Here is a 20852-nt window from a genome sequence, read left to right as displayed (position 1 = left end):
GAACTGAATTGCGTAGCCGAGTCGGACGGTCCGGGTCAGCCATTGCAACGGGTTGGAGAGCGCAAGCCACGTGTCCAAACTCCGGGCGAGGGGGACCAAAGGGACAATCACGTCGGACGTACCGGCGGGTGGGGCCTCGCGGCGGGGCGGAGCCTGAGGCGCCACGTTGAGGGGGCTCAAGCCCTGTGGCCATGCTGAGTCCAGGGACATCGAAGCACTTACCTGGCTCCTGATACCCACCATAAGATTGGCCGGGGAGGGGGGAGGAGAAATATCGTCCCTGCAGTCCATCGGAACCAACCTGGTGTGGGCGTGTCCGTGCCACAGCTGGGCACGCAGGGGCAGGGGGCCCGCCGCTGGAGCACCGTACCTGCCGAAATGGGACGGTGGATGGCGGTCGTGACGACGGCCATGCGCACCGGATATGTGACCCAGGGAACAAGAAAACCGCTCTTTTGTTGAACTTTTGGGTACCGCAGCCTCTAGGGCATGCGGCGAAATAAAATGAAACAAAAGATTCTCCTCCCGGCCCTCCACTGGGGGATGGAGTGGTCTGTCCACCAGCTCCAGAGTAGCGGGTCTCCTCGTCTCTGGGTCACCTGTCTCAGGGGCACTTCAAAGCCTTCCTCGGTTCTTGGCAGCCGGTTGTGAAACGGGTGGCATTTGCTTCCTGCAGTGGGCTCCACGCCGGGGCCGGGCCACGCCTTGTGTTGTTGCTGCAGGAGGATGTCTTGAGCCGCGCCGGGGCAGGATGTGTTGAATAGCCTCCATCTGCTGCTTCACCGCTGAGAACTACTGGGCAAAGTCCTCGACGGTGTCTCCGAACAGGCCAACCTGGGAGATGGGTGCGTCAAGGAACCGCGCCTTGTCAGCCTCTCTCATCAAGACCAGATTGAGCCAAAGGTGGTGCTCCTGGACAACCAGGGTGGACATCGCCTGCCCGAGAGACCGCGCCATGACCTTCGTCGCCCGGAGAGCGAGGTCGGTCGCCGAGCACAGTTCCTGCATCAATCCCGGGTCAGAACTACTCTCGTGCAGCTCTTTTAGTGCCTTGGCTTGGTGTACCTGCAGGAGAGCCATGGCGTAGAGGGCGGAGGCGGCTTGTCTAGTGGCACCGTAGGCCTAAGTCGCCAGAGACGACGTAAACTTACAGGCCCTGAACAGGAGCTTCGGGCACCCGTGCCAGGTGGTGGCGCTCTGCGGGCACAAGTGCACCGCGAGTGCCTTATCCACCTGGGGGATCACCGAATATCACCGATCCCCTGGCCAACCCACCATCGAGGGTAGTGAGAACGGGGGAGCTGAAAGACCGGGATCGGGTAGTAAAAGGTGCCCCCCAAGATCTCGTCAGCTCCTCATGCACCTCCAGGAAGAAAGGGCATGGCCGTGAGTGGCACTCTGGGCCCAGGAACCAATCATCGAGCCGCGAGGGTTCAGGGGAGAGTGGAGGGTTCCACTCTAGCCCGACGCTCACGGCCGCCCGGGAAAGCGTGTCCGTCAGCTCCGTGTCAGCCTGAGACTGGGCGACCATACCCGAAGGAGGAAGCCCAGCCGAAGCCTCCGCGTCAGACTGGACGAACCCATTCTCCGATGCTGCGATCGAGAGCTCATCGTATTCCCGGGCTCCGAATAAGAGGTCAAACTCGCACTGAGATGAGCCGGCGGACTCATCTGAGAGCCCGATCGGGGCAAGCGAGCGTGCTGAGGAATGGGAGGACCGTGGGGGGTTACCCGGTGGAGGTGCCCCCATTGAAGTCCCCAAATCGCCCCCAGTGTTAACCGACGCGGCCTCATACCCGTAGGTAGAAGGACCGAGGTGGGGAGCCACTGGGGTGGCTTGCCCTCTTACGAAGGAAAGCCGCGACCGCAACGTTGCCATAGTCATGTTCTCGCAATGAGGACATGACCCATCCATGAACGATGTCTCCACGTGGGCAGCGCCCAGACACATAAGACAGCGATTGTGGCCATCAGAAGCGGAGAGATAACGACCGCAACCAGGAATAATACACAAACAGAAAGGCATCTTTAAAAAGACATTCCGTGAGTGCCACTCTTTTAGATAGAAAATATACTCTTTTTGTTCTTCCGAAGCGCCCAGGGGCGTTCTCTGCACTCCACGGGTGCAGAGGGGGAGAAGCCGCTGAAATGCGCCGTAGATCCAGCAATTTGAGGTGACTATTGGAGGGACAGAATTCAGTGCACTGAATGCAACCATTCGGCTCTGAAGAGAAAATCTGAATGAGTGGTTGCGAGCCAGCTCCTTTTATACCCGTATGTCCGGGGGAGTGGCATGCAAATTCCACTCACCAATTCTCATTGGCCTTTTTTCAAAATCAGAGGTGTTTGGGGCTCCCAAGAGTGACCCCCAGTGTCACTACATCGACACAACGTCGAGTGAGTGACAGATAGGGAACAATTAATAATGTCCTCCAGGAGCAGTCAAATGTTTAGACATTTAAATCTTTCTGCCTTTCTAGGAGACCCACTGCTTTTTTGGTGAATTTAAAAAGGACCTAATACAGAGCCCTGAGGCACTCCATCATGCCAGACGAATAATAAAATATCCAGAAAATCTGTTTTGTTCCTTTAAAAGTAAGACATTAAATATGATTTATCATACACAGCTATACATTGACTTGATGTTAGAAATTAACAGTATTCAGTATCAAATGTGAACCAGACTGGATTGTATCATATTGAACCATGACATACTGATAAAAGTACCTTTGTTGAATATAGACTATAGAAGATGTCTCTTATATGGGATGCTTGCAGTCAAGGCCGTAGTGACTATAGACATTGAGGGGGATGTGCGACCCACCCCACCCAAGATTCTCCAATTTTTCATGTTTTAGTATGCCCCTAGTTCTAGTTCCATACTGTTTGGAGAAATACACTTATAAATAATTTAGCAACTTTAAGTAATTATCATTGTAATTAATCACTGTTACTCTTACCTTGAAAAAGGGTAAGATCTTTTACTAGTCCTGGTCCAAACAGCCCCTCCAAAATGCTTTCAAACCCTGTGGAGAAGAAAAAGGTACATTCTTATTAGCTATATGAAAGGTCTTTAAGCACAGATCACACTTCTTCCCACGTCCACCCCCACACATGCACAAACAGCTTTCAATTTGATAAACGAAATCAATGCTTTGCCCGATATAATACTGCCACTCAATTTAATTAACTGCAAATACTGGATCAGCAGCATAGTTACGTGAATACACACTGATGAATCCTCTAAAATGGGAGACAAAAGAAAGATAAGTATTATAAATGCCTCACAATAGTAATCTAGTAAAAAGAGTCGGAAAGCAATTCAGTAAGAGGATGTGGTTATATTTTGCTTGAAGAGAGGCTGATTAAAAGAGGCATTTTTTTTTTTTTTTAGAAAGACAACAGATTTTTGATGGGTATTATTATTGATATTATTGATATCAGTCTGGTTAGACGATATTGAAGGCAATTTCAAAAAAAAATTTTTTACTATTCAAACAGAATTTATTAATATTGGTTAATGTTAATATACTTATTATTTGTATGTCAATTTAATGTTAATACCATTGCTCATGGTTAGTTCATAATGCATTCACTACTATTAATGTATAAAAATGTTAATGCTAAAATATATTAGTATTTCTAGAATTTTACATTAATAAAGATTAATAAATGCTGCATTGTTCATATTTAATTCAAGTTAATTATTGCATTAACTAATGTTAACGTATACAACCTTATTGTAAACTGTTACCTAATAATCTAGATTGCTGCTTTAATGTGAATGTTTGGTCAAAATAAAAGTAAAAATACTAAATAGTATTTAGTAAAAAACACTTCCTTACTAAGCATTTTTTATATCCTTGAAACAAGAAAAAAATGGAATGAAATAAAATATTAATTCTTCTTTTCAGAGAAGTCTAGAAAAATTAAGTGGAGTTTATGCTTGAAACATGAATAATAATAATAATAATAATAATAATGCAGATGGGGTAAAAACAAAAAAAATTTTTCAACTTGTCTTTCCTTCAAGTCAAGTTTTGTTTTTTATAAACAATCTCACACATCTTGTTAGATTTGTCTGAAAAAAAACAAGACAATATATATATATATATATATATATATATATATATATATATATATATATATATATATATATATATATATATATATATATATATATGTTTTAAGAATGTTTAAATATGTTTACTGGAAAACAAGACAGTTTTTGCAGTATAGATAATATCAGCCATCATAACTAAAATGATTATCAGTTTGCATCAGTCAAATTTTCAGTGTATTTCCAAAACCAAACTACACGATTTGAACATGAACGGACCATAGTGGCATTTTCTGAAGGAAGTAAAGGCAATCTATACAAATACAAATTCATTAGTTCCGTCATTGTGATCAAGAGGAGCATGATCACAAGTTTTTTGTCCTTCAGGAGACTGCAGTGTTTTTGACAGAAGCAAAAAGAGTCAGGCTTAGTTAGTATGATTCACTATTCATCAGCCATTCCCACTGCAGTTTGCCTCTAAAGCATGCATTCCAAATTGTTGCTGGCTACAAAGAAACCTTTGAAAAAAAAAAAAAAATGAGCACTTCAAAGAGTTCCAACATTCCAGTTCATTAAATGCACTGCATTACTGCTACAATGGCAGCGGTTTTCAAGCAGTAATGGATAATTACATCGGTACACAACCATCAGGCACTGTGCAGAGAATGCAAAGAAGATGGTTAAAAGGTATTAGTGATAAAGCGACCAAATTTTCTTTGTTATTTCTTTGCCCTGCTGAAAATTCACATGTCAACAGAGTCTTCTATACAATTCTTACCATGTTATATCCACTGCGCGGTTTAAAAAAAAAAATCTGACATCAAGCATATAAACAAAGACTACTTTGCAAACTGTGTCGCAGACGGACGGTTTTATTGTAGACAGCTTTGTTGATTATTATAGGAGCGTTTTAGATTTGACACATTGTGCCACGTATGTCCAGTGTAAACTCTGTGTAAATTAGGGGTGGGAAACTGGTGAAAGGATATATATCGATATTTAGGTCACAATACAATATTATTGCGATTCTTTTTTTTTTTTTTTTTGGTCTATTGCAATTCAAAACTACGATATATTGCGATATTTCACTTAATGTTTCTCATTCGTCTTCATCTGACTTAAAAAAAAAAAAAAACTCTCAACAAAATGCTTTGTTAAATTAATATAAAAGTGCCATTTTACAAAACAAGGCCAGTTTATCTCCTAATATCTATGTACAATGCAAAGCCATAAGCATATAAGTGAAGAAATGTGCACTTCCTTCTATTTACGTTACATGTACGTGGTACACATTCTGTCAGAGAAATGGAGAAGGAAGGCGGGGCGGCTTCAGGTGAGACAGAGAATTGGAATTAAAATTAGAGATGCGGGTTGGTGCTGATTTGGCGGCACGAGGGGGACCTACACAATATTAGGCAGGTGGTTTTAATGTTGTGGCTGATCGGTGTATATATATATATATATACAGTGCTGTGAAAAAAGTATTTGCCCCATCCTGATTTCTTCTGTTTTTGTGTATATCTCAAACTAAATTGTTTCAAAAATTCAAATAAAATCTAACATAAAACAATGGCAATCTGAGTAAACACAAAATACAGTTTTTAAATGATAATGTGTTTATTGAAGCAAAAAAGTTATCCAATACCAACTGGGCCTGTGTGAAAAAGTATTTGCTCCTCAGTAAATAAATCCCCAAATCTATGAAACTGCATTCATAATGGAGTTCAGCTGGACTAGACACACCCAGACCTGATTACTGCCAGCCCTGTTCAATCAACTCAACACCTAAATAGAACTTTTTCAGCAGCATGAAGTTGGCTAAAAGTTCTCACCCAGTAGCACACTGTGCCAAGGTTGAAAGAAATTCCAGAAATGATGAGGAAAAGGCAGATTAAAATACATCAGTCTGGGAAGGGTAACAAAGCTATTTCAAAGGCTCTGGGATTCCAAAAAAATCACAGTGATAGCCATTATTTCCAAATGGAGAATATTTGGCACAGTAGTGAACCTTCCCAGAAGTGGCCGACTTTCCAAAATTCCTCCAAGAGCACAGCGACGCCTCATCCAGGAAGTCGCAAAAAAGCCAAGGACAACATCCAAGGAACTGCAGGCCTCTCTCACATCAATAAAGGTCACAGTTCATGACCCCTCTATCAGAAAGACACTGGCCAAAAATGTCATCCATGGAAGAGTGGCGAGGCGAAAACCACTGCTAACCCAGAAGAACATTAAGGCTCATTTGAATTTTGCCAAAACACACCTTGATGATCCTCAAAGCTTTTGGGAAAATGTTCTGTGGTCTGAGGAGTCGAAAGTGGAACTGTTTGAAAGACAGGTGTCCCGTTACATCTGCCGTAAATCAAACACAGAATTCCACAAAAGGAACATCATACCTACGGTCAAGCATGGTGGTGGTAGTGTGAAGGTGTGGGGATGCTTTGCTGCTTTAGGGCCAGGGCGACGTGCAATAATTGAGGGAAACATGAATTCTGCTCTCTACCAGAAAATCGTAAAGGAGAACATCCAGTCATCAGTCTGTGAGTTGAAGCTCAAGCACAACTGGATTATGCAGCAAGACAATGATCCAAAGCATAGGAGTAAGTCCGCCTCTGAATGGCTCAAAAGAACCTAAATTAAAGTTTTGGAGTGGCCTAGTCAAAGTACTGACTTGAACCCGATTGAGATGCAGTGGCAGGACCTTAAACGGGCAGTTCTGCAAAAAGAGTGGGCCAAAATTCCAGCACAGCATTGTGAAAGTCTGATCTCCAGTTGTTGGAAGCGTATGATTGCAGTTGTTGCTGCTAAAGGTGGCACAACCAGCTATTAAGTTTAAGGGGGCAGTTAGTTTTTCACATGGGTGATATAGGTGTTGGATAACTGCTTCATTTTGCTACAAAAAAAAAAAATAATAATAATAATATATATATATATATATATATATATATATATATATATATAAAATAGAAGAAATCAGGAAGGGGCCAAAAAGTTTTTCACAGCACTGTATATATATATATATATATATATATATATATATATATATATATATATATATATACTTGATACTGTTACCGCTGTATAAAATATTAAATACCTCAAACATGATATAATATTTTGGTCATATCACTCACCCCTACAAATGTCTTGTTGTATTATTCAGTAATGCAAGAGGACTGGTGGAGGAGAACTGTGTGGGACATCACCACAACAGAGCAACTCATTCAACCCAACAAGACTAACATTCATACTGCACAACCCTAAATCACAGAGAATAAGTTAAGAATGCATTGCATACATACATTAAATTAAGGAACAACAGTAAAACAGGGTGGGGAAATATCCACCAGGGAGGGTCACATCAACAGCTTTTTGTTTGAACTTCCTGATGACCATTAATAGTCTAATACAGTGTAGTGGCTGTATGAATAATTTCCTTCACAGGGCAACAAGCACCCATGTCTCTATCCAGTAGATAAGATCAATATATTGTACCAAGTCGAGATGTCTGAGGACTAGAATAGAGTATGAAGAACACTATTTCCAAGATCTTGAGCAAGCTGTTAAAACACCCTCACAAGCTATTTTTTTAGATGGTAAATGTAATTCAATCTAACTTAACTGCATCTGTTTATTCCGAAATAAGGAGTGATTCTTTAGAAGACTCACTTACTGTAAAAACATAAACATGCTTTTACTTCTCTCACTCAAATTAGTCTAAACATAATTACATTAACTTTGTCTCTAAAACCGTAAACAACACTAAAACTTTAAATTTATGATAATGAACAGAGGTGGGTAGAGTAGCCAAAAACTGTACTCAAGTAAAAGTACAATTACTTTAAAAAAAAAATAAAAAAATTACTCAAGTAGAAGTAAAAGTTCTAACATATATAATTACTTGAGTAAGAGTAAGAAAGTATCCAATTAAAAGAGTACTCAAGTAGTGAGTAACTCGTTATTTTCACAAATGACATAATAGACATTTATTCCCCTATATTCCATTGCATAATACACATTGAACATCTACTACAGAATTATTATTACTATTAATGGAAATTCTGTCATCATTCACCATCATGTTGTTCCAAACCCGTATGACTTTCTTTCTTCCATGCAACACAATAAGGAGATATTAGACAGAATGTTTGCCTGAGTCACCATTTACTTTCAGTGAATGTTTTTTCCTCCATATTTTGAAAGTGAATGGTGACTGAGACTGTCAGTCCCTAACATGTGAATCACCAAAAACACAAGAAGAAGAATGGGAAGGTGATCTGTTTCTCATCCACACCAATCACATCACTTCTGAAGATACTGATTTGACCACTGGAGTCTTATGGATTACTTTTATGCTGACTTATGTGATTTTGTTTAGTTTTAAAATGTTGCCACCCATTCACTTGCATTGTACAGAACTACAGAGCTGAGAAATTCTTCTAAAAATCGTCATTTGAGTTCAGCAGATGAAAGAAAGTCATACACATCTGGGGTGGCATGAGGGTGAGTAAATAATGAGAATTGTAATTTTTGGGTGAACTATCCCTTTAAGGGCTCTTGTCAGATCTGGATGAATTAGTCAATAAGAGAGGTTTGGAAACATTTCTAGTAATTATTACAGTGAAAATGTCCTACAAGGACATTACATATAATGCTGAAATATAAACCAAAGCAAGATCATGCTTTATTAATGCCTTCTTTAACTATTTCATAGCTTTTAAAGTCCTGTGTGGATTCTTATTTCAGTGTAGTTACAGTTTTCAGTGTCGAAAGTATTTAGATCATTAGTTCTGTACAGCAGTACCACCGCTCTCTAAATGCAGAGTATGCAGCCTAGTGAGTAGGGCTTTGACAAATCATTACATGATTAAAATATCATAATAACATATAGAGAGGCAAAACAAACAGATACATTTAAAAATGTACTCTTTATTTGATCAGATGTGTTTACTCTTTATATTAACACACAGTATATATTAAAAATAACAAACAGAATGAAGATTTATTGTATTAATATATTATTTAATAAGAATAACAAGTAAGCCCAAGTATTTTAAAAGTTCATATGTGATGTTGTTTCTGTGACAGCCCCAGAGATCCGACGCTTTGTGTATATGTCAGCGCCCGAATTCACTCACTCATTTCGTTCACTCACTGCTGAGATATAGTGCACTAACTGCCATTCACTATATAAGAAATAGTGAACGATTTCGGACACAGCCACTCTCTTCGCCATACAATCGCCTCACGCCCGCACATCTCACATGCGCGCGCCCAATGCTGTCTGTTCGCGCTCCAGTTGTCAATCACGCGAACAGCAGAGCCAAGGCAGTGATTTACACTTAACTTGGATGTTTACATGGATTTATACAGTTAATCCGCCTGAAGTAGCTGCGATAGTTTACAGTGTCCCCGCGAGGGCACGGGGTAAATGCGTAAAAACTGCACATGACATGCGGGACGCGGGACAAAGTGCACTGATATATTGCTGCACTGATTTAAAAATGTACACTTAAAAACTGATGTCATAAGATCCCAGTTACATTATCACCCCGAAAATTACCATATCATTACACAGAAAAGCCTGTGTTATCATTAGAGCCAAAACTTACCTCAGCGTGCTGCCTTAAGTTGAAGCTGTGATTTTAATCTTGTAATATCAGTGTTAAATGAAGGCATTGAATGACGAAACTATTCTTTTTCACTGTGCAGAGCGAAGAAAGTGTTTCACTTTGAAGAGTTTGATGCTGCTGCAGTGATTGAGTGACAGTCTGTGACAGCAGCACATGCAGCTGTGTGAACTTCCGCTCTCATAAAAGTCCCATTCAATAATCTCTCAATAAATTACACATTAATTAAAATTAAACCCAGTAATGTTACGACAGGAACACCATCAATTGTAAAGAAGTAAAAGTAAAAATAATTAATTAGAAATGTACTTAAGTGAGATTAAAAAGTACCCACTTTTAAACCTACTCTAAAAGTAATTTTTTTTTTTCCAAAAAGTTACTCAAGTAAATGTAACGGAGTAAATGTAGTGCGTTACTACCCACCTCTGCTAATGAACATGCTTCATACTGTTATATTAGCTTACAAAAATGTTTATACATACAACAAGTGAAGAAAGGATGGGAAATGATGAGGAAAAGATGCTGAAATAGAATCGGAAATTGTCGCAAGCCAGATTCAACAGTGTGTGCTGAGAGTTAAGCCAGCAACATGATCACATGGAAAGTCAGCATGTTGCTTCCGAGAGGTCCGGTACCTTAGGATCGGCCACATTATGCTGACTCAATGACAAGTGGCATCAGTTCAAGTGTGTTGACCTTCCCCTGTTGTGCGACCTGATGCGCGTTGCGTGAGCAGCCTGGAAGACCCGGGTTTGGGTCCCGTGTTGAAACCAGGAAGTAATTGTGTTCGTATAATCAGTAACGAGGTTTAGGTCTGGGGTTTGGGTCAGGGTGTTCAGTTTATAAAAAATGCATTCCTCTTCACTGTATTACTGCCTGCACGGCTGAAAACAATCTGCTTTTGGCACCCCTCCGTGGACATTTAACCTGGAAAATGGAGCTCCCACGTGCACATACGCCCAGCAACACTTACTGCTTTGGCCAGGGGGGTAGTGTTTCGCATTTCGGTAAACATTTCAGCTAAAGAAAAGTCCACCTACAGTTTCCGATTTTGCTGTGAAATCAGTTTGAAGCCATGACTCTGGAAAATAGTTTTATCCCTTAAGCATAAATTTGAAATGGGAGTTTTGTGGCTGCTATTAGCTTTTGGGTCTATATATAAATGTACTCTTAAAAGTAAAAGACAAAATAAACCTTAAATAAACCTGCTGGGCACGTATACAAATATTTGTCCAATAAACTGCTCTCTAGAATGAGAATGTCCCTCCCCCAGTACCACCTGCCACTGAAGAGCAACAGAAGGTAGCTATGGTTCATGGTTGTGAAGTAAACTAAAGCATGCTGTCCATTTAAATAAAAGGGACAACCCTTCAATATGCCCCCAGGATGTCAAGAGGGTGAGTAAATGACAAGAGAATTTTCATTTTTAGGTGATCTATCCCTTTAAGGTGCCCATTTTCATGAGTCATTATGTATGTAATTCTGACTCGCTGTACAGTTAGACACGAATAGGACAATTATACTGCAAACACATGTAAAACTGATTTAAGCAACAAATACAGATGCTAATACAAACAGAAATGCAGTACGCATGATGTAATATGAGCTGTGGCAGTCAGAAGTTTGTGGGGGGATAGAGATAGTTTGAGCAATTATGTGTGTTTTTGGTTTCACTTTCCAACATGCGTTCTCAAGGTGCTTTCATTCTCACATCAGTCACTCGTCCCAGCGCTATTTAGTGAGAACCCTGATTTAAATCAGAGATACAGTATATGTTTGTCACAATATCCCTAATTACAGTAATAATAGCGTAATCTTTAGTAACGGCACCGCATCTTCCCACAGTTGCTTAATATTTAGTGATTTGTGTTACAACAAAACACTAAAAATGGTTAAATCATAGATTCTAAGGATTTATCACTTAAGCGGTTTTGGAGTATGTAATGGATACTGTATATCTCTCTTATTTTTTAATGTATCTCCGCTGTGTGTGATGCTGTCATGGTGTTTACTGGTTGCCAATATGTCATAATGATCTTTGATAGTGACAACAAATCTATTAATAACTTTGAATATTCATAACAATTAATGTAAATTGAATGTAATTTAACAGCGTAGGGCATTAGCATATAACTGCAGCATATAACTTGTAAAAGTGTGGCAGGGGGCACTTTAAAAATAGGGATAGATATTGGTAATTGGATCGGTATCGGCTGATCACAGTGTTAAAATATCGGTGATCGTATCAGCCTTAAATTTCCCTGTTTAGACCTGTATTTATGGTTGACCACTTGTGATCGTATTACCCGAAATGGATCATAATACCAGGTGTAAATGTGGTCTAAAAGTACAATGTGAAAAAAGACCTGTGGAGGTAGGGGGAGAATTTAACTCTGGTTCAGACCAAGCAAATCGAACTAAGTGTAAAAACAGCCTAAGACAGTATTGTGTTCATCAAGAGTAGTGCCTGACTGATTTATCGGTCGGCCGATATTAGCCTTTCACAGATATATCGGTATCGGCGTATATGTTTACCGATATGCAAAGATATGCAAACTTTTTTTCAGAACATATAATGCAGAAAACAATGCTTGGGATGATTTAGAATTGGTGTCATAACGTAGTTTGTCCAGCAGAGTGTGCTCCGACACCATTGTTTACAGAGCCGACTCTGCGCTGACGGTGGTTCTGCAGACAGTGCGGAGTTAAGCAGTGCGGAGTTAAGTGGTGTCTCCATGGTAAGTTATTAACTAGTTTGTGAAATACATACTGGAATGTTAATAAACAATGACCCCATCATTTTTCCTTTTCAATATAACTAATATAACATTAATCCTGTCCCTGACAACCATGTCACTCACGTTTATCACATCTGTTTGCTATGTTAGCCAGCTATAGTTTGTCAGATCACATTTTGCAGCTCAGCAGACAACGGTGCAGTGGTGGATTGAGTCTGTTGAGTGTTGATTTCACACTACGTTATTACCTAGTTGGTGAGACACAGTGCTGGAAAGTAAATAAACAACGTCCATCTTTTACTCTCCATGACAACGAGCTTATAGCTAAATAGCTAACCATGTAGCTACTTTCATTGCTTGTCAGCTGAGTGGAAGCTAATGTGTAAACATGTTTTGTTCAGGATTCACAGTTTGGTACCCCCTTCAAGTGAACAATTCCAGTCAATGCATTTATAAAATGTAATAATTAAAAGTCTGGTTTTCCACCGTTGAAAGTTTCCCCTGAACTTGTATAGCAGAATACAGTGTAAACACCGCTGCCACTGTTTATCTCTTTACTCGGCAGGTGTAAATGCTTCTTGTTTTACAACCTGCCAATAATTGACTGGCAGTATTAAAATAGTCAGCATTTGACTGATACTAAACAGTACTGATGTTTATTTAGCTATTTATTTTATTTTTATTTATTCTTTATTTTAATGGTCAGCATTTGACTGATACTAAACAGTACTAATGTTTATTTAGCTATTTATTGTATTTTTATTTATTCTTTATTTAAATGGTCAGCAACTGACTGATACTAAACAGTAATACTGATGTTTATTTAGCTATTTATTGTATTTTTATTTATTCTTTATTTATTCTCAGTGTTCATTTCTACAATTTGTTGACAATGTATAATAATAATGTCAAATATTCTTTGATAAAAATATTTGTTTAAGAAAGCAGCCATCTGAGTACCTTTGCATAGTCATATCGGTGCAAAATCTGTGAAAAATCCACATAGAAAAGGTCTGTTTTCATTCCACTATATCAGCCACTATATCAGTAATTGGTGAATTTTCCCTCTCTAAAATCGGTATCGGTCTCAAAAATCCCATATCAGTTGGGCTCTAATAAAGAGTGATGGTTTGTCATTACTGAACTTTGAAGCACACCACTTGACACTATGCCCCTTTGAAATGAACTTGAATAAAAACTGCATCTATATGAATTTTGGCTTCGTGGGTATAAAAATGTTTTATTAAAAAAGAATTATTTTAAAACTGAATTGTTGCAAATGAGGCTTCAAATATCTAAGATAGCAAATTTACATTAAGAAACGGCACACTTTCCTAAAGAGGTGAGCTGTTGACAGTGTGTTCTAGACTTCTTTCATACCATTTTTAAGAAACCAAGCACCACCCAAGAGATCAATATCATCTTACATAAAAGGAAAGAGGGGAAAAAGAAAATTTTTCTCCCTCTCTGGGGAGGACAATGCCTTCATTAAATCATTAAAAATCAGCATATTGGAGACCGTGCACGTCAGCCTCCCTGCGGTTTATCATAACCCTAAATTAAACACCCTACCCCCAATCCTTAACATCCTTCATGCAGAGGAGCTAGAAAGGGGGGTTGGGTTTGTACTTCAAGGGAAATCTGCATCAACTACAACCATCTCTATTTGCAAGGGTCACTCCATGAGAGGATGGTACAAAAAACAAAAAAACAAGCTAGTTGTGCGACATCCTGGCCAAAGGTGACCAAAACAATGTGCCATGTCGATGCAAACTTGATTTCGAGGTTTTGAGAACAAACCAGTGAACAAATTTACCAATATAACTAATATAATTGACCAACACACACTTATACCAAGGTACACACATTCATCTTGGATTAATCTTCTGCAAAGTCAATAGACCTGGGCTGTGTTTCCCGAAACTATTGCAAGCTTAAGTTGATCGTAGAGACCATTGGCGCCAATGGTTTCTACGATCTACTTATGCATACGATGCTTTTGGGAAACGCAGCTCAGATCAGTATAATGAAAATTCACAATATATTTGCGATTATTTTGTTAATGATAGTATAACATTAAGCAACATAGTGAATATCTTTAGGGCTGCACGATTGTGATAGAAATCATAACTGTTATTTTGTAATTGTGATACATTTTGGTAAATAGCATTTACATTAAAATTCAAAAATGTGCATGCCATTTTCAAGCTGAGAGCCATTTCTGAATTATTTTATTGCTATTTTACGATGTGAAGGTGGAGGGATGTCAGAAGTATAGTCACTGGTGTGAGAGAAGCAGCTGCTTATTTATCCTTGGGATATGATTTGCAGGCCTAGATGAAGAAGCTCCTCCCGAACTTACTAATTAGTGCATCTACAAGATGGCAGCACTCATCATTGAGCCATTGTTGTCACAAAGAAGCGCTAGAAGCAGATGTAATCACCGGTAAACAACAGGAGACGAAGGTAAAAAACATCAACGGTGGATCTGTACGGAGATATCTGCATTTGTATAACTCGAGTCTGAAGGAACATAAAGACATCTTTATGGGTCTAAACTCCTGAAGAGATATAGTCCGATGTCTCGTACAGTCATAGCGCGCATGCGGCAACCACCTGTGTATGTGCGTGCAGTCATATGGAGTATACTTTGACAGGCTTGAGGTCGACTGTACGCAGACACTAATCGTTCGCGTCAAAATCAAAAGCATACTTTGAGCATTAGAGTTCAATTAATTTACGTAAATCAGTTCACACTGTCTGTTTCAGTAAGTCGAGTCAAATTTGTTTGCATCATAGCTCAAAAAAGTTGATGGGAGTCTCAGCTAGGCATTTTTCATAAATTAAAATGTTAATAAGAATACATGTTGTTTAATGTTGTTTATTACTATGTATTGCTAGACTGGTGCAAATAAATAAAAATGTTTAAATATGGTCCTTCCTTGTTCATTTAGTGAACCATGTGGAAAACACACCTTGTTAGGCACTTTAGCTCAGGCTTGAAATCTTATATTATTCTTTATATAAACATATCTAATTGACATAAAATATAAAATATAACACTTGTTAGTCTTTCATTACAGTAAATGGTGACTAAGGCTGTAATTTTGCCAAACATCTCCATTTGTATTCTACAGAGGAAAGAAAGTTTTACGGGTTTGGAACGTTAATAAATGATGACAGAATTTCATTTTTGGTAGAACTATCTCTTTAATATACAAAAACATCAAGACATATATTGAATATAGTCACAAAACCAAAATTGTTCCGGTTTAGATCCCGATATATACAGAGAGAAATTCAATGGACACAAAAAACTAAACTAAAATAATATGTACCAAATCGTCCCACCCCCCGCCCTCTTTCTTCAGCCAATTGTTGTGTTACAAGAGTGCTTCTCCGCATTTCAACGGCATTTATCCAATTTCACTCTGAGCATGTTCAAATTGGGGAACGGCAATGGAAACTAGGTCATTTCTCTTTGTTTGGTTTAGGAGTTAAAATCCACGCTACTGGTCTTTCTGAAAGAGTAATCCAAATCTATAAAAAACCTGCCACTGTGACCCTGACGGCTATTCTCTAAATTTAGAACAAGGCTGAATGGCTACTGCAACATTTCCATGATAATTCTCTGACAGGAAGCTGTTGGCAGAAATGCAGTGTGGCGGCACGCAGGACTCACGCTGCGCAGTTCAACTATCCTGTTGGGGCCAATGATTTATTCAGTGTGCCATGTGCCAAAAGCAGAATGTCTAATTAATTATCCAATTATTTAATTATCCAGCTGAAGGTCCCCAAAACGTTTAGGAATTCAACTGTACAGCTCAGGCTTGAAATCTTATATTATTCTTTATATAAACATACCTAATTGACAAAATATTCATGTCTTCAATATTCAATACAAATATAAAGATGGAGCTCATGCAACTGAGAAGTTCAGGAAATGTAGTTGCAGATTTAGCTGTTTTCAATACACCTTTTACAATACACCACAGGGTTTTCAGTGCATTGATATGCAGTTGTGGTGTTGAAGGTGGTTGCTTACTATCCCAAACAACATAGTCTCTAGTAATAATTTGTACAAGATGACAAAATTGTAAGATATCAGACAACCTGGCTCGTATGAAAAGGTACAACGTTTAGACCAACCAATCAACAAACTCAATTTCAAATTGATATAAAACAGGCATAAACTTTTAGCTAGCATCCTATCCAACACTTCATTTAAGGAAAGTAAATGTCTGTGAACAAATTTGGTTATTCATTTCATATTTATTTATGCAATTCAAATGACTGATGAATGTCAATAACCTGTAATTCACTGCCCTCATTTCGTTTCAAAGTAAACCCTGATTTTTGTCTTTCTTATCTGTTACTCTAAAGTAATTTCCTGTTAAATCATGGATAATTTTAGGGTTTCCGTAAAAGTTTACACTTTGTAGTGAGGTTTAGGTTTGGGGTTAAACTTAGGAAAATTTGTAACTGATTGTTGGTTTGTTTATTTTTCTCTATGGGACTAAAAATCATCCATTTTTGTACAAACCAACACTTACTCTTACAACTCTTACCAACTCTCTTTCTTACGCTTTCGCCATCTCGTACTATTATTACGACTTGTCATGAGCCGGGTTGGCCCAAGTCTCCATGGTATTCTGTTCTGTAGATAAGGATCCAGTCTCTCCCGAAGTAAATGTACGAGATTTTATGACTTTGTCATAACAGCCACAAATCGTAAGTCTGATCACTTACAAAAGCATACCTCTCTTCAGTGAGATGCATGAATTATATATATTTCTTTCCTTTTCTCCCCAATTTGGAATGCCCAATTCCCAATGCACTCTAAGTCCTCGTGGTGGCGTAGTGACTCACCACAATCCGGGTGGCGGAGGACGAATCTCCTTGAAAGCTGTCTCCACGTCTGAGTTCGTCAATCCGTGCATCTTATCGTGTGCACGTTGAGCACGTTACCGCGGAGACGTAGCACATGTGGAGGCTTCACGCTATTCTCCGCGTCATCCATGCACAACTCACCACGCGCCCCACTGAGAGCGAGAACCACATTATAGCGACCACAAGGAGGTTACCCCATGTGACTCTACCCACCCTAGCAACCGGGCCAATTTGGTTGCTAAGGACACCTGGCTGGAGTCACTCAGCACGCCATGGATTCGAACTCGCGACTCCAGGGGTGGTAGTCAGCGTTCATATTCACTCGCGGTCAAAAGATTATACTTGCCTTCCAGGCACGATCCAATCTGGAACGCACAAAAACAAAGTATTCCCGGGCCTTTAGGGTTAAGGGTTTGTTAACTTCCTTAAGTATGAGCAATAGTTATTGTGATGCTTTCAAATAAATATTATTGAATATATTATTTTTTTCAACAAATGGGCTGTATAGTGTACTGAGTGACTCCAGCCAGGTCTCCTAAGCAACCAAATTGGCCCAGTTGCTAGGGAGGGTAGAGTCACAGGGGGTAACCTCCTCGTGGTTGCAATTAGTGGTTCTTGCTCTCAATGGGGCACGTAGTAAGTTGTGCATGGATTGCGGAGAGTAGCATGAGCCTCTGCATGCTGCGAGTCTCTGCTGTGTCATGCACAGCGAGCCACGTGATAAGATGCGTGGATTGACGGTCTCAGAAGCAGAGGTAACTGAGACTTGTCCTCCGCCACCCAGATTGAGGTGAGTAACCACGCCACCATGAGAATCTAGTAAGTAGTGGGAATTGGGCATTCCAAACTGGGGAGAAAAGGGGACAAAAAAAAACAAACAAATGGGCTGTATAAAGCTAACCATAAATTTAAAACATATTTTGTTTTCAATAAAAAAGTAACAGAATAAATTTTACATCTTTTCTTACATTTCTAAACCTAAAAGTAGAACAATTTCATTTTGCAATTCACCAATCAGTGTCCTCGATGCTAGATGCAGTGGCACTTTATCAAAAAGCAGCACTAAACATTTTCAAAAGCATGAATGTTTTATTCACTGCTTAAGATGGCTCATATTGTTAGTGGAGTATAACAGATGTGGAGGTAATTGAGACAGCTTTGAAGCTTTGACTGCTTGTACTGCAGCTGGAGAGATTCATCCTTGAGAACGTCTTGCTAGATGAACAGAAAGATGCTTTGCGGTCTAGGATTCAGTTTTGCACATGTTCTGTCCTCTGCAAGGGTATGCCTTACACACATGTGTTGAATGAATAGCAAAGATGATGCACAACAGCTGTATGTTACAATGTGATATCAACAGACACAGTTCGCTGTTCTATTAACTTTTACTGAAAGTGCTTTAGAAGTTTCCTGCACTTCATGCATTCTGGCAGATTCAATTCAGTTCTAAAAACTGGAAACACTGACACAAAGAGCTGACCTTGTCAAACACTACAAGCTTGCAGAGACAAAAGGTAAGTGAACAAAAACATTTTCTTATATGGCTTAAAATGATATTGAGAATTATTAAGCATATGCATGGCACATTTCTTCTTTTTTTTTTCTTTCTTTTTAAATGAGCGAGCATATAGTGGAGATCCATCAAGAATTATTTTTTTGGGGGGGATTTTTCCCCCTTTTTCACCCGATTTGGAATGCCCAAATCCCAAAGCGCTTTTAAGTCCTCATGGTTGTGTAGTAATTCGCCTCAATCTGGGTGGCAGAGGACAAATCTTAGTTGCCTCCGTGTCTGAGACTGCCAACCCGTGCATCTTATCACGTAGCTTGTTGCCACGGAGGCATAGTGCGTGTGGAGGCTTCACGCCATCCACCGCGGCATCCACACTCAACTCACCACACACCCCACCGAGAACAAACCACATTATAGCAACCACGAGGAGGTTACCCCATGTGACTCTACCCTCCCTAGCAACCGGGCCAATTTGGTTGATAAGGAGACCTGGCTGGAGTCACTCAACACACCCTGGATTCGAACTCGTGACTCCAGGGGTGGTAGCCAGTGTCTTTTACCACTGACCTACCCAGGCCCCCGGAGATCTGTCAAGAATTGAAGGAAAAAGAGATTTTGATCATAAATGTTGCGATTGATTCCAATCTGTGTTGCCCACATGAGTGTGATGGCCTAATATGACACACATGTGCTGACCACTAAGCCACAGCTCCAGCAATGAATGACATATTCAAAAGAAATTTTGAGATTTCTACAAACAAGTACATCAAGAAAATGACTGCTACTCAATTTAAAAGAAATTATAGTTTACGTCAATTGTTAGTTTGCAGTCTGAACTGACAGTAATTCGATTTTAAACAGTTAAAAAGGTACATTTTGATATCAACAATGGAATTACTATGGTGAAAATGCTCATTTTTGATATCAGAAATTAGGTTTGCACTTGTAAAAATGTTCATTCTTTACAAAAATGGCTTTACTCACAAAAATACCCATTCTTGGTATTTAAAAAATTGGAATTTCAAATAGTAAAATCTGTAATTGTTGATATTTGTAACTGCATTTTCAGTAGTAGAATTTCACAATGATCTGTCTTTCACGCTTGTTCAAAACACAATCGCAGATATTAATTTCGTACTTGTTGGGATTACAAATTCTTATATCAGCAATGTGCTTGTTACTAGTAAAAAAAAAATTAAATAAATATATATATATATATATATATATATATATATATATGTGTGTGTGTGTGTGTGTGTGTATGTACAGAAATGTGCAAAGGTTTTAGGCACTTGTGAAAAATGTTGCATAGTGAGGATTTCTTCAAAAATAATGACATAAATAGTTTTCATTTATCACTTAATGTCATACAAAGTCCAGTAAACATAAAAAAGCTAAATCAATATTCGGTGTGACCACCTTTGCCTTTAAAACAACACCAATTCTACTAGGGACACCTGGACACAGTTTTTCTTGGTTGTTGGCAGATAGGATGTTCCAAGCTTCTTGGAGAATTCACCACAGTTCTTCTATGTATTTAGGCTGTCTCAATTGCTTCTGTCTCTTTATGTAATCTCAGACTGACACGATGTTCGGTGGGGGGCTCTGCGGTGGCCTTGACATCTGTTGCAGGGCTCCCTGTTCTTCTATTCTAATCTTTTGTATTTGCAAAAATAATGTTTGGGAGTCTAACATTTATATTTCCTATTGACACACTAAAGCTGAAGATATAAATAACCATCTTAAGACAAATGTGTTTGTGAAACATCTTATGTTAAGATGTTATTAAGACTTTTGCACAGTACTGTACATATATATATATATATATATATATATATATATATATATATATATACACACACACACACACACACACACACACACACACACAGTTGTGCTCAAAAGTTTGCACACCCTGGCAGAAATTGTGAATTTTGGCATTGATTTTGAAAATATGACTGATTAGTGTCTGTGTATGAATTGTCAATGAGTTTGTTAGCTCTCACGTGGATGCACTGAGCAGGCTA

At 39.2% G+C, this 20852-nt stretch overlaps 1 protein-coding gene across 2 annotated transcripts in view; it reads right to left on the bottom strand.

Moving 5' to 3' along the window:
• The window catches only part of LOC127438699 (ligand-dependent corepressor-like), a 59506-nt gene that overhangs the window by 21470 nt on the left and 17184 nt on the right, over positions 1 to 20852 (bottom strand). For both annotated transcript variants that reach the window (XM_051694481.1, XM_051694482.1), the window contains exon 2: positions 2961 to 3026. In XM_051694481.1, the coding sequence (XP_051550441.1) occupies positions 2961 to 3026 (66 nt within the window). The remainder of the gene's footprint in view (positions 1 to 2960; positions 3027 to 20852) is intronic.

Source organism: Myxocyprinus asiaticus, chromosome 50 (assembly GCF_019703515.2).
Source record: "Myxocyprinus asiaticus isolate MX2 ecotype Aquarium Trade chromosome 50, UBuf_Myxa_2, whole genome shotgun sequence".
NCBI classification, from domain to species: domain Eukaryota; kingdom Metazoa; phylum Chordata; class Actinopteri; order Cypriniformes; family Catostomidae; genus Myxocyprinus; species Myxocyprinus asiaticus.
This window is presented reverse-complemented; position numbering and strand designations above follow the sequence as displayed.